Source organism: Empidonax traillii, unplaced genomic scaffold (genome assembly GCF_003031625.1).
Source record: "Empidonax traillii isolate 1590-97213 ecotype Southwest subspecies unplaced genomic scaffold, ASM303162v1 scaffold4:size3804566, whole genome shotgun sequence".
Lineage (NCBI taxonomy): Eukaryota > Metazoa > Chordata > Aves > Passeriformes > Tyrannidae > Empidonax > Empidonax traillii.
Window position 1 is genome coordinate 557740 of NW_020955197.1, and position 14221 is coordinate 571960.

General features: G+C 35.1%; 1 protein-coding gene across 3 annotated transcripts in view; it reads right to left on the reverse strand.

Annotated features, from left to right (window-relative positions):
* Positions 1 to 3869: 3869 nt before the first annotated feature.
* The window catches only part of TMEM161B (transmembrane protein 161B), a 37113-nt gene continuing 26761 nt past the window's right edge, over positions 3870 to 14221 (reverse strand). For all 3 annotated transcript variants that reach the window (XM_027911654.1, XM_027911634.1, XM_027911644.1), the window contains 4 exons: positions 11437 to 11550; positions 10138 to 10312; positions 7994 to 8090; positions 3870 to 7197 (listed from right to left, as the gene is read on the reverse strand). In XM_027911654.1, the coding sequence (XP_027767455.1) occupies positions 6920 to 7197; positions 7994 to 8090; positions 10138 to 10312; positions 11437 to 11550 (664 nt within the window). In that variant the 3' untranslated portion in view covers positions 3870 to 6919. The remainder of the gene's footprint in view (positions 7198 to 7993; positions 8091 to 10137; positions 10313 to 11436; positions 11551 to 14221) is intronic.

The following is a 14221-nucleotide window of genomic DNA, read 5'->3' on the forward strand; positions in this document are numbered from 1 at the left end:
CACGGACTCTGTGAACTTCAGAGTTACCTTTCTGAGCTCAAGCAGAACTTACCTGGAGGAAGTCACCCATGTGCCTGCACAACTGGGGTATAATTAACACCCAGGGTGTCACTACAAAACTTGGTAAGTCAACCTTTCAGAATCTTGTAAATCCTCTCTCAATATAAAACCAGAAACACAATGCACAGGTGTTAAATTACCAGTTAGGTATGGACAAAGCTGTTAGATTACCATTTAAGTAACAGGAATGGATAATATTTCTTCAAAATCTTCTTTGCCTCCAATGTGTAATAACTCAAAACCACACATGGACATTACATATGCCAAAAAACTGTATGGAAACAATAATTTCACAGCAAACGGCATTTCGAGGGCTAGCAGAATCACCCATGATTAGGCACTTTACAGTGTACAAAAAGAATGCAATGTTACTGGAGGTTGTTTACTATTTGTAGTAATTGTACCTAAGTATTATCCATGCTACTAAAAACAAAGCCAAAAAATCTCAGCTGAAAATAGAGCTTTTCCAACATGTGCTGCACTCTCCTGCTCACAGATCCTGATGAACCTCTAAAAGCATAGGAGGCAAGTTGTTTTGAAACAGCAGGTAATGCAACACCAGATCAATATAAAGCAAATGCCACTTGACGCCATCTTTGCTGTGAAGCATGACAGTCTTAGTACTTGTAAAGCTGTAACTATAAAAATTGGATTTTAACAGTAATGTAGCAATAAGAGGAAGCTAGAATTTACATAAATGATATCAGAGTCTTTCCCATTTGTCAAATACTGAAATGAAGGGAGGGGAGTCTTTTCATCTTAGGTTTGTTGTAGAGTAGAAAGTATTATGTGCTTTTCACTTAAAGACAAAAAAAAATACTATTAACAGAACAACAACACTGAATTTGTGTGTTCCCAGCAAAAAAAGAGACATATTTAAAGTAAAATATTTACAACTTGGAGGATGTTCCCTGTGCAATTTGTAACAAGTCTACCTTATGAGAAATCTTTACATTAATATTTGCTCACATAAATGGGAAGACTGAAACATTAGACAGTTTCCTGTAGTTGCTATTACAAAGTATTTCTCGATGTATATCCCTCAGAGTAAACCTGATGTACTGAAAATGTGCAAGATTGTTAACAATGGGACAAAGGAATGAGCAAAGACAGGAAGAATAAAAACTGTTTGTTGACACATCATGACATGGGTATGAACTACATGGGTAATTATGAAATACAATTTTTTGGTGCATTTTTCTTCATCCCAGGTTTTTATCAAAAATATTATAAATATGTATTCTTGAACCTTAGAACATACATGAGAGGCAGAATTAATATGAACAGAGAGAACAAGGTTGACTTTAAGCACAAAAATTTTAAGCCAGGTTTTAAAAAGTATTTTGCAGCATTATAAAACAGTAATGACCTACCATTAAGGAGCTTGTAAAAAGCTACTCAGAACTCTATTGAAATGTGTGTTTTATGAAGAACAGCCATATGGATAGCATATTTATGAGAGAAATGCTGCAAATATAAATCAAGGTTCTTGACTGATGTGTGATCATATGGAGAAGTTTGGTATTTACAGGTGGTTTTTGCACTTCAATATAAAACTGCATACTTGTGAATACTTCAGTATGGACATCAAGTTTAAAAAAAAAACTAGCGTAGAAGTGTTTGACTTCCAGTTGCAGGCACTGATATTAATTTAAAAAATGAAAGTATGATCCATGGTATTAGGATTAAAAATAATTTTCATTAAAAACACCATTGAAATCAAAGTTATAAAAATACTTACACACTGGCATGCAAAACAACGTCCAGTGTAGAATTATTCTCCTGGCAGTCCACAGTGAGAGACTGGAAAAAGTTGAGTGCAGCATATACACGTCAGTAAAAGCAGCCTGGAAATAACATCTTGGCCTCACGATCTCACCCAGAAGAGAAAGATCTCTTAGTTTAATATTCAGGGGTGGAAAAGAGACATGCCATCTACTGCATGTGCTGCACAAGTCATAAAGCATGGCAAACCTTCCAAAAGAAGCACTTGCAAAAAATCACCCCAAAGCACAGACCAGCCATGCAGCACCAGCCTGCTTAACAAGATCAGACATTTGGCCTCAGAAACTTGTTGCCTAGATGCTCTTTAGAGTAAATATCAGTGAGGTCAAAATATTGCTCTTAGCTCGCCATTTGGGATTTAGGCTGCAGATGCTAAAAATAACAGTCTTACTCATAATGGTAAAGATTCACATTTAATATTTGATTTAGGATACAAGTAACCTGCTGTTGCCTTCCTCCATTAGATTTTGCTCAGCCACAACAGAAAGATATCCCCAAGAGAATACATAATTTTCTTTGGCCTCATTCTCATTCAAGATTTCCGTTTTCTCTGTGCACTTAATTCTTAAACCTTAACTAGAACTAAATAGTTACTTTACAGTGACAAACTGAGGGGTTAAGTCTGGGAGGGAAGGGGTTGTGTCTGTCAAATAAATGTGCACATTGGCCTGTGATAAAGCAGGAAGATAGTATTTAAAAACTGATCAAAATCTTCTCTGTGGAATGCACAGTTTTGAGAATAAAGAAGCATAAGGCCTTTTATCTTGCAGAGTCTTCTGACAGCTTTAAGATCACATTAAATTTTCTATGTGATACATCTAAGACCCCTACTACCACTTAGATGTAGTTACTGTAACCAAGTACAACACTTTGAATTGTTCCTTTGAAGGTAGACAACATTTCTGTACTCGCTAACCTTTACATAGAGTGAGGTTATGCTCTGTAATTATGCTGATGTATCTTCGTGGCATTTTTTCACAACCCAAGGAAGAATCCACCATTTTGCAGTACTTGTGACTCAAAGGAAGAGAACAACAACTGCCACCAAAGTATGTTGCCCTGTACAATGATGTCCTCTTGTACCGATTACAACCTGTTTTTCCCCCTTATTTAATCTGTTGATTCTTATGCAAGAGAGTTCTGGAAGAGGAAAAAACTGTGCGGCTAAAGAGACCTCAAAAAGTGGCAAATCCTATATATCCTATATATCCTATATATCCTATAGCTTGAGAAAGTATCAAAAGAGGACAAGTGCTGCCTGAGAACCTCACCTATAAAATGGAAGAATAGACTTGCTATAATTTATTCTCCTTTTTCTAATCAACTTCTTTTAGCTCAGAAATAGCCCAAGTGTTAGATCTGGGACCTCCCTGAGCTTACTGGAAGACTTGGATTTATCACTATCTTAACATTTTGTCTAAAGGGACCTACTTTAAAAAAGTGCAGTGTTTAAACAATGGTTAAGAAGTTCGTTCATGTTTCACCTGGAATTCAAAGTTATATAAACTATTTAAAGGAACTAATCCTTCCAAAATAGCTTAATTTAAACCAAAACAACAGAAGTCAAAATACAACGCCAAACTAAATTTAGCCTAGTTTGTTCTGAGCAGGGACATCAGGAAAGCACTGTAGATCAGAGACAGAAGTCAAGCTAACAAGTCACATCATCGAGAGAGGGAGGTTTGAACTGAAGAAAGAAACAAATATAGATTATTTGCCAAAGGCACATTTCAGCCTTAAATCTCTCAGAAATTAAGGGAGATCTCACTGTGGCCTTCCAGTACTAAACTGGGCTTATAAAAAATTGGGAGAACAACTTTTTACACAGGCAGAGTGTCACAGGACAAGGGGAATGGTTTTAAATTAAAAGAGGGGAGATTTACATTAGGTGTTAGGTAGAAACTCTTCCCTGTGATGGTGGTGAGGCACTGGCACAGGTTCCCCGGAGAAACTGTGGATGCCCCATCCCTGAAAGTGTTCAAGATCAAGTTTGATGGGGCTTGGAGTGACCTGGTTTGGTGCCATTGCCCATGGCAGGGGGGTTGGAATAAGAAAATCCTTAAGGTCCATTCCAACCCAAACCATTCTAGAATTCTGTGATTAAGCATAGGGGGAAAAGTAAGATAAAATGTGTAAGAAACCTGAATAAAAACTACCAAGCTTTCAGTCATGTTTTACTTGTTTTTCCACTTTTGCAAGATGCTTTCCCTTCACTCCCAGGTGCTGATAAAGACCTCCATGAAACAAAAGAAGAAAGAATTTGTTAGCTACTCGTTTAAAAGAACTTACTAAAGTGAGCAGATACTGCTTTGAACCTTATATAATATACATGGAAGTCAGGACTATTAAAGTAACAATCCCAAAAGACATTTTTAAGTATATCTCATAATTGCTCAAAATGTTAGCAATACAGGCCCTCTAGTTTCACTGTCACTTCACATTTTAAAGGCTTATCTTAGTTTTTCATAAACCTCCTGGATTCATGTAAGGATTAAATGGATCCAATGAAAGACCATCTCCCACTCAGATCAGACTGCTGAACAGAAAGTCAGCCACTCAGTTCTGCAGAACAATGGAACAGCAACGGCTAGAAGCACTGATCTTAATGTTAGCAACACCCAGGTGCCTATTCTTCATTGTGATCAGTGTGACATCGGAATAGCAAGACAGCATGAGCTCTCAGCAAAAGCTCTGTGAAGCTCAGCTACATGATCCACTCGTTGCCTTTGCTGAATTCGATACTACATAACTACAGTTCACTTGTGCTTATAAGCTTGCAGAATAAATAACTATGCCAACGGAAACTCTGATGTTGAACATTATTTTGAAGTATTCTCCATTATACAAAATTTACTCCTTCAGATTGCAACAACAGGTTACATCTCCTACATAGTGAGAGTCTTCAGCCAAGTTCACTATCCAAACCAAACTGCACTTACATTGATTTATTTTCCTGAACAAAGGATTAGCATTGAACACCTAATTCTAACTTCAAAGCTGGCCTGGTTAATTCTATTAGTAATGATATATCTTGAACTAATAAGAAAGTCCAGCACTGCTGGACCTGTCATATTCTGTAATTCTACTGTTCATCTGAAAGGTACTTCCTAGGAATGTTTTAAGATCTGATTCTATAAAGTCAAATATTATTCTTTAGGCCAATTCACAGTTAAGCCTTTGTCCCCATTAGTTACAAAAAGCTGGTGTGAAAACAACAAAGCTTGCAGCACCAGTCACACTGAAATACTACACTGAGCTGAAACCAGTAGCATCATGCAAGGTGTTCTCAGACATCCCCAATGCATGCGGTAGGTATTGGCTGGTGTACACAAATCTTCCCCCAGTATCACTAAACACAGTTTAATAAACTAATAAATAACTTAAAAGGCATTCAACACAGTAAGATAGTTTATCACCAGCTTAAATTCTTGATTTTCTGCATTCATTGAGTTTGTTTTCCCATATGGTAGGTTTGCTACATATTAAATATTTAGTTAAGCTTTTCCATTTATAAATGATTATTATATGCAAAAGCTGTACACAAATTCAAGAGAAAAAGAACAGTAACATAAAAACAGCTAGTATTAGTTAAAAAACCCACTGACCTCTGCAAAGTGTAATATTAACTGTTTAAAAAAAGCTACTGCATATAAATCCCCTTTCTGTTTTGCAATTACACAAAACATCTGAAAAACTGTCAACGGTTTTATACTTGGAATTTATCCCTCTACTTAAGCAAAACTTGTAAAGTTAATGCTTTGCTCCTCCTTACTATATAGCTGTTTTATTATACAGAAAATCTATTTCTGGAGACAAGATCTATTAACTCTTATTATATGGCCAAGTTAACACAGATTAAAGTGGCAAAAGATGATGATCTGACAGAGCAGAAATTCCAAGATTAACAGTTTAAGCAGATCATTTCTTTCAAGACAGTGTAAGTTCTTTAGTATAGCTGAGTACCTCTGAAGAGGCACCAAAAACAAATAGCCCTTTCAACTGAACTTCCAAAAAAAATTTAATTTTCACTTCAAAAGGGATCTTGAAATTACTAGATACACATATATCCCTCTCCCACGGCCCTGTAAGATACATTCAGTATTTTAAAATAAAGATTCCATATTTTATAACTTCATATATATTATATATTTAATATATAATATATATTTATATGCACATTACACATATACATACACTCTCAGTCAGCAGGATTAAACTGTTTTGTTTTGAAAGGCTCGATTGTTGTCACTAATTATTTTCTACTATTTTGTGTATTCAATGGAATTTATCTACTACCTCAAAAGAAGAAATTTAAAAGATCCAGATGGAATCTGTGGATCAATATTAGCACCAATACAGATGGCCATTACTCCAAAATGACTGCAGGGACTGAAATAATATATTTGTTATAACTCTCTTCTTACTACACAAGCACGCCTGCAAAATATGTAGGCAGCAATACCTGTCAGGTACATACATCTACTCCTGTTAAATTTAAATTTTATACAACTTTCCTTACTGTAATATACAGTATCTCTCCTGTCCTGTTGGATTATTTCATTTTTCATGGAGAAAAGTGATCAATAGCTATCCAACAGAATTATTTTTTTTTAAATCCCCTCTTTCTCCTTTCATAGTATGGCTCAGTTTCAAGACTTAAATCGATAGGCAGCCACCATCACTATAACCAGTACCCTTTGAATGCAGTTCAGTCACTGACTTCAATGTGTAAAACACAAATTTTTGAGGCTGGCTTGCAGTTTATGGAAACCAAGATACTCAGAGGTCACATCTTTTCAGCATGCTTACCACCCATCTATCACACAATAATGTCAGTCTGTTCCAATACTATAATTCAATTAGTTACCTACCATTTGGGTAACAAAAATAACAAACCCAGTTGTGATTTTAAACATTTTAAGATTATTCACCCTGAGAACACAGAGGAAGTGCTTAAAAACAATTATGATATGTTTTCTCTTCATATATAGTTTTCTTTTCTCTTCATCTCCTCTTGGGTACCTGGGTTTGTATCTAGCATTTGACCTCACACTTGATTTATCAGTCGACCTGTTCATGCCACAGTCAGGTACTGGTGATAGAAAAGCCCAAAAAGGCTTGTAGAAAAAAGGCAAGCAGCAATCCACCAGGTGAGGAAAGACAGGAGTCCCCGGAACAGGAGAGGAGTGAAAATATTCTTTAGACTTCCCAAAGCCATGGTTATTTGTACTACTGTTACTTTCATCTTTCCATCAGCAGGTGGAGACTCAGAAGAAACAGAACTGGGAAGAAGACTGTTTTCTACTGGAGTGTCAGAATTCAGTTCTGGGTAGATGCCCCAGGAATAATTACCTGTAAAAAGAAATAAATAACAGTTTTTTATAAAATTAAGTTCTACTACTTCTATCACTCAACAGATCATTTTAGATATATTTTTAACACATATATTAAAATGTTAACTTTCTGTAACTTAGTAAATACTAACTGTATTCATCAGCATGGTTTCCTGGTCATACAAGTAAACTACTGGGGTAGGATTCACCTTTCCTTTTCACATCCTGACCTCTTCTTGCGATGTAGCTGCCTTGGGACCCCTGTCAGTCCTGGGTACAATTCATCTCACCAGATGTAGATGGCTACTTCAGAACAAAATGAATCACAGCCTATTAAAGCCTATCTCCTTCTACCGCCTTTTTGCAAAAAAGAATCCATGACTGCATGGCAGGCTGTGAAAGCCATCTCTCACAAGAAAAAGAGGGGTGGGGAGGGTGAACCCCATATTTTATAATTCCCATTCAAAAAGCCTACTAAAGCTAAAAAAACTGAAAAAAACCCTTTAAGATATGCTCATGAAGTTAAATCAACAATGCTTTATACAGCTCACTTTTAGAATACTTCTTAAAAGATAAATATTTCAGTGAAAGTAAAAAGCTTAATTAGTTGTATTACACAATTTTTCAGAAATTAGTGTATAATTGAAAGATACCAAAAGCAGCAATGAAGAAAACTGCTTTAAAGCCACACATGAATGTTTTAAAGTGCAAGAAACTACAGTATGTTTCTGTATTTCAAGTCCTACCCATATATTCTAACTCTCTTTAGTAAGCTGTTAAACTGAACACATTTTTATTGATCCAGTTTTGCCTACCTAGTGTTTTCAAGAGCAGAGTTGTGTGAAGGAGCATTACCAATGGTGCAACATACTGCAGTGCAATTACACAAAGATAATAGAATACTCGAGCCACCTGGGAAAAACAGAAGAGAGTAAAATTCATGAGTCCTGGCTGAGCAAAGCAAATCCTTATGAACATGTCTAGTAAAAAGAATTTATTAAAAAAACACCAGTACTTCTGAATTAAAGCAGTTCTAAGCGTTTTCTAACATGTCTTGCCATGTGATCTACTGTCCTCAAAAGACCTCAAGAAGAAATCCCTACAGCGAACTCTAGTTTCAGGACATTTACAAATCTGAGAGGAAGTGCTGAAAAGAAATAATTAAAATTATCAGTTCTGTTAAAACAAAGAGAATTAATTTGGCTTCTGCAAATTGCATACCATCAAAGATTCCTATTTCAATACCCCAGAAACAAAACTAAATGTTTAATTTTTAAAGTTCCCAATGATTTACAAACTAAATCCTATTTAAAAAATGAAGTAGTAGTCACAGTCCAAAGCCTCGTAAAAAGTAAATGGAAGTTTGATTAATATTGCAGTTTCTTTCTAAAAGCAAGATATTTTTAAAACTTTGAACTGTGAACCATTATGTTAAATACAATGACAATATGATTTTTCATTAGTAGTTGGTCAATAACAGCATTTAAATGGTCTTTATTTTAGGTATACACAATAGCTCATTGAAATCCCTCCCTCTGCTCTCAATCTGTTCCATTTTTCTCAAGATTGTTACATTACATATCTTATATACACTATTGACCTAAAAGACTAGACCGAATAAAGAAGGAAGAAAAGTAACAAAATCAATAGCAAGCAAGCAATGAAATAATGCTAATTGGGTTTTAGAAAACAACAGAAGGCAGGGTGGCAAAAATGATGACGGCAGACATGACATTTTTGGAAATGCCTCTAAAACCTCAAAAGGCTTCATAATGAGCAAGCATCAAAATACTAACATGAGAAGAAAAAGTAGTATAACAGTAACAGAAGAAAAAGTGTGAGACAAAAAATATTGTTAGAAAATTGATGGAAGATGACAAAATAAATTAAAAGTAATGATTACTGTAGAATGACAGATAGAAGAGAATTGACTGGAAGAAATTTCAAAAAAAGGTAAAGCTGACATGATTACTTAAGACAAGACTAGATCTAGTGACTATGGCCTTCTCAAAGAGAACATATGAAGACACTGGATAAATGGATTTTGGAAGTGCTACACAAAGAAGACGTTACTGTTTTTTGGACAGGATTAAGATTCCCAAAAATAAGCATTTACAGCAACTGGCACAGTTCTATCCTAATCAGTTGCTGTTACTTGTATTTTCTAGTTTTTTTTTCTGAAGCAAATTTCTAGTCATTTTATTTGTAAATAACTACTGCACAGTCCACTTAGGACCTTCAGATACTTAGTATAACCAAAAGTAACAATGACAATCCTAGGAGAGAGTCTTTGTCTTACGGCATACTTTAATATTCCTCCTGCAACACACTCTATCTCAGTAGGATAAACAGGCAGCACGATCATACAATGCTAGAAATTTAAGTTTATTTTGTAGGCAACACACAACACCGTTCTACTCCTTTATTTGTTCATGACATACTTTTTAATTTTTCTTTAAAAAAAAAAAAAAAAAAAAAGTAAATCTAAAAAACCTTGCCTTGTCCACAATAAGATGGGCAATTTTTTAACTAGGAAAGTGCACTTGAGAGTGGTTTGACAGAATTAAACATCTCTGATTTTATTCCAAAATATAACCTCCTTATCATAAATTTCCCCTCAACTTTAAAATAATAGTTCATAACAATATTTTACCCTTCTATCTAAATTCAACCTTTTCTTTCCCATGTTGTAGTTACACATCACAATACATCTGAAGGGATCTTTTACAACAACTTCCAAACAACCTGGAGAAGCCATGTGCATAATACAGATGATACACCTCTCTGTATTTTGGTTTGCACAATTTCTCTGTAATGGTGCTATTTTTATAGGACATATAGCCTAAGAAGCTTCATCTGGATTTCAGCTTTTCTGCTGAACGTGCAACCAACTGGAAAAAAAAACATTTGCATAGTCAGAGTACTCCAAATATGTAACCTTAGTGCCAACCATACTTACCATTTTCTGTAAATCAACCATACTTATTCTGCCAGCTTCCTTTTTCATCTGATCCACACTTTTCTGGGCTAAATTCAGGTAGGCCTGCAAATGATGGCGCATCATAGCCAACCGTAAAGCGCACAACAGGATTATAATCCACAACCTGACAGTGTCAAACGTATCTTCTGACATTCTGTGGATGAAAAAAAAAAAAGGGTGATGTTGTTTTTCAAAGGCCACCTACTTTTTCCAAGGGCCACCTACTTTTATTAAAGGCTACAATTTTTTGTTTGCATCACCTGTAAAGAAATCTTGAAGCAAATTGTCAAAAATAGTTAACACACAATCTACAGTTATGAAGTTCACTTGCAAGGAATATTCACTTTGGCTTCTGCTTCTCCCTCCTGCTACTTCTCAGCAACCCTATTATAGCATTAGATCCAAATTAGTATTCATTTATCTGTAAACAAGAACAGTTCTTAAGTGCTTAAATTCTGAGTAACGAAGGCAGGATGATAAAACCCAAGCTCACGCAGATAATACAGGTTTGCAGACACACAGTATTAGACAGTAAGTGGGTACTTCAGTTACCTGAGGTAGCTCAACCCTCATTTAAAGATAAACCAAGGAACAAAACAGATGCACAAAATATGTACATTTGTGATGGTTTATATAACAGAACCACCTTAGAAGTGTATCTCAGCTCTAGAAAGCAAGAAATGTGTCAGTCAATCATATTCGCTTCAAGTCTATTTGAATACCACTATTTTGAACTATTTAGACTAATCGTGACAATGACAATCACCTATACTAATTACGCAATATTAATCTCAGATACCACTCTTCTTGAAAATTCTTTCACCTTTTATGTTTTGAATATTTTAGCTACCAATTCCATATGCACTTTGTCTACATGTACATCTTAAGACAAACTGCCTAGCTCTGTTCTCATGCCAACAGAACTCAACTGTCTTCTGCGAAACCACCGCTCTCTCCCACATCAATATGTAAGATACAAGGTTCCAGGAGGTAGTAATGAGATGGTATTCTACCCCCACAAAGAACAATCCAATACTGCCAAGCAGATGTCAGAAGACAGCAGCTTATTTGGGAACCACTACCTTAACATTCAACATTCTGCAATGAATTCTCGTTCTTCTGAAATAACAGAAGCTCTTCAAGCACCTTCCACAATACCTTAGACAGCAGATGCTATCATCTTTTAAGTCTTTCATGTTCCTATGACTATCAAAGAACACTACTTAGACGTGATTTTGTTCTTAATACCCCAGAAAGAATTTTTAAAGGGAATCTTACAAAGGAATGCTCTCTTTGCCCAAAGGGGGGTTCATAATGTAGTCCTTAGTGATTGGTTTTACCCACAGTAGAACCATAAATAAAGGTGCCAAGAAGTTTATGTGTAGCAATGTTCTGAAAGAAGAAAAAAAAAGAGGAAGTTATTAAACAAAAATAATCACCATACTGTTGAACAGGACGTATGGATTCAAAAGGAGAGATCTTAATTTTAAAATTAAAGAGAAAGACAAATAAGAAAATTGCTTCCCTATTTTATAGGCATGACTTACATTTCAACAAAACAGTAATACCACATATTGTGAAATCACACCAGGTCTGGCTTTTTAAAAGTGCTCTTGGAATATTTATCGCAAACAATCCAACCAAAGGAGTTCCACACACTATGCCACAATGTAGTAAAAGACAGTTGTTGAAAATTTTTATATGATGGCCTAACACCAAACTGCAACAGCTATTACAGTTTTAATTTAGAAACTCAGCATCTCAGATAATAATGGGGAATATGCTGCTATATTACTGTTTTTTGCTTTATTAAAAACTTTCTCAGATTATCTTCCATTACCTATACGGACCAGGAGAAACAGTTCTTACAGGTCAGGTTTCTCAGTTTAATGAATATTTTTATTTAGGAATCCTGACTAAATAAAACTTAGTACTTACATTCAATTAAAGATACTCTGACCAAAGAAAAAAGCCAAAAAAGCCAGCACAGTTTTTTCCTCTTAAAAGTATTGTATGAAACTGTACAGTTGAAATAAAAGTAGTACTCTTTTGTGATCTTTGAGTACAAAACAGCAAAATTTTAAGAGGGGATACAGTTTTCTGGAGTTTTTCCTGAAATTAATATCCTTCTTCATTTATAAATGCCATATCCCAATCGTTTTTCATCACTTAAAATAAATTAAAACAATTGGAGAGATCTTGTGGTTTTGTTAGTGCAATGCCTCCTCACTAATAGTTGTCTATACTTCCACCTCCACCACAGTGCTTCTACACTCTAGAAAAAAACAATGTAATCAAAAGTTGTTCTAAAGAAGACAAGACCTCACTGACTGAAAAATATCAGCTTCCTAAAACCATTAAAATGTTTGCAAGTTTCAGAAGATGTTACCATACACATTTAAATCATTGATTTTAGATGAAGAAACAAGCCCTGATAGCTATTTAGTGTTGCTAGAGAACAAGACCTCATCAAAGAACTGTCCTAAGCATTTCATTAAACTGTGGAAGCCTTTTACCTGAACTTCTACTTATTTAAGAGATCCTACTGAGTTAATGGACTGGAATGTGACAAAGAGTGGTTAAAATCACCTCTTTGGATTTTTTTTGTTTGTTTTGGGTTTGGGTTTTTGTTGGGGATTTTTTGTTTGTTTGGGTTTTTGTTCTTTTTTGGTTTGTGGGGTTTTTTGTTTTGGTTGTGGGGTTTTTTTCAAGTACAGACAGAAAGGCCAACTTCTGAAGTAGACTCTGGTAAAAGAGGAATGTATACAAAGGAACATATACAAAAATGATACAAGTTGGTTAAGAAGACTTCAAATAAATGCAGGAAAGAATACTGCTGCTAAAGGGGAGAAAAAGGAAATCAAAGAGCTATTAAAACCAAAAGGGACATCAGATGATTTTTATTCTGTTTACCTAAAACAACAAACTTACTCCCTATACACCTAAAAGAATCACATTAACAATTTTGTACATATTAGCGAAGTGGTATTTGATCATTAACCTTGAAGTTTTTGGGTTTCATTTGGTCAATATTCCCTGTAAGTTAGGTGTTTCATTTGGTAAAGAAATAGGATTTTGTGTTGGGCATTTTTGGGTTGTTTAGTTTTGTGGGTTTTTGGTTGGATTTTGGGGGACATTGGTAGCTAGTGGGTTTTTTGGACAGTTTTAGGAACTCGTTTAGCTTTTTGGTTTGTTTTTGAGATTAGTTTTTTGTTGGTTTTGTTTTGCTTTTGTTTGCTTGGTTGCTTTTTTAAGTAGTCTACACATTTTATTCACAGATAAATGGTTTTCCTGCAACCACATTAGAGAGCTTCGTATTTGTGACATGTGTCATTCTCATTCACAGTACCCCTTTAGTCACTGTCAAAAAACTACAGTCAATAAATGATGTACTCACTGAGAGAAACATATCACTAGGGGCAAGTAATGATCTCCAGGCCTATTAGAACCTATCACTTGACAATGATTCTTTGTTTATAATTTCATTACCTAATTATATTGATATCTGACCAAGTTTGAATCCACTAATCATAATTTTTACATTTTTCCAGTTGAATAGTCAAAGTATTGGTAGACTTCTGAAAATAATTAGCTTTGTGTTGCACAAAGTTAGCTTTAACAATCAGTTCAAATATCCTCTAAACATGAGACTAGGGAGGTTTACTTTTTCATAACCACTTTTTAGTGAATATTAATTGGCCTTTTAGGTATTGATTAATGGACTTTTGTTTCAGAGAGTTTACATTTCTGCCTAGGATGTAATGTCCATAGATCAAGGAAGATGTTAGAAAACTAAAGAACACTTTAGAAAAGGCATAAGAAATTTTAAAATACTGAGAATCATAAAAACTGAAAACTAAGAACTTTGTCTAGGTGAAAAGAACAGATTAGGAAGTGACTCAAGTCACACTCTACACACAGAGAGAAATTTAACAGCACATACAACAAGCCAATAGCTTGCAGCTGTAGCTGGACAACTACACAGAGTGCCAGTATAACACAGTGTACTTGCTTATGAATTTACCAAGTGCAAAGGACCCACATCAAACAGATTAATTTTAAG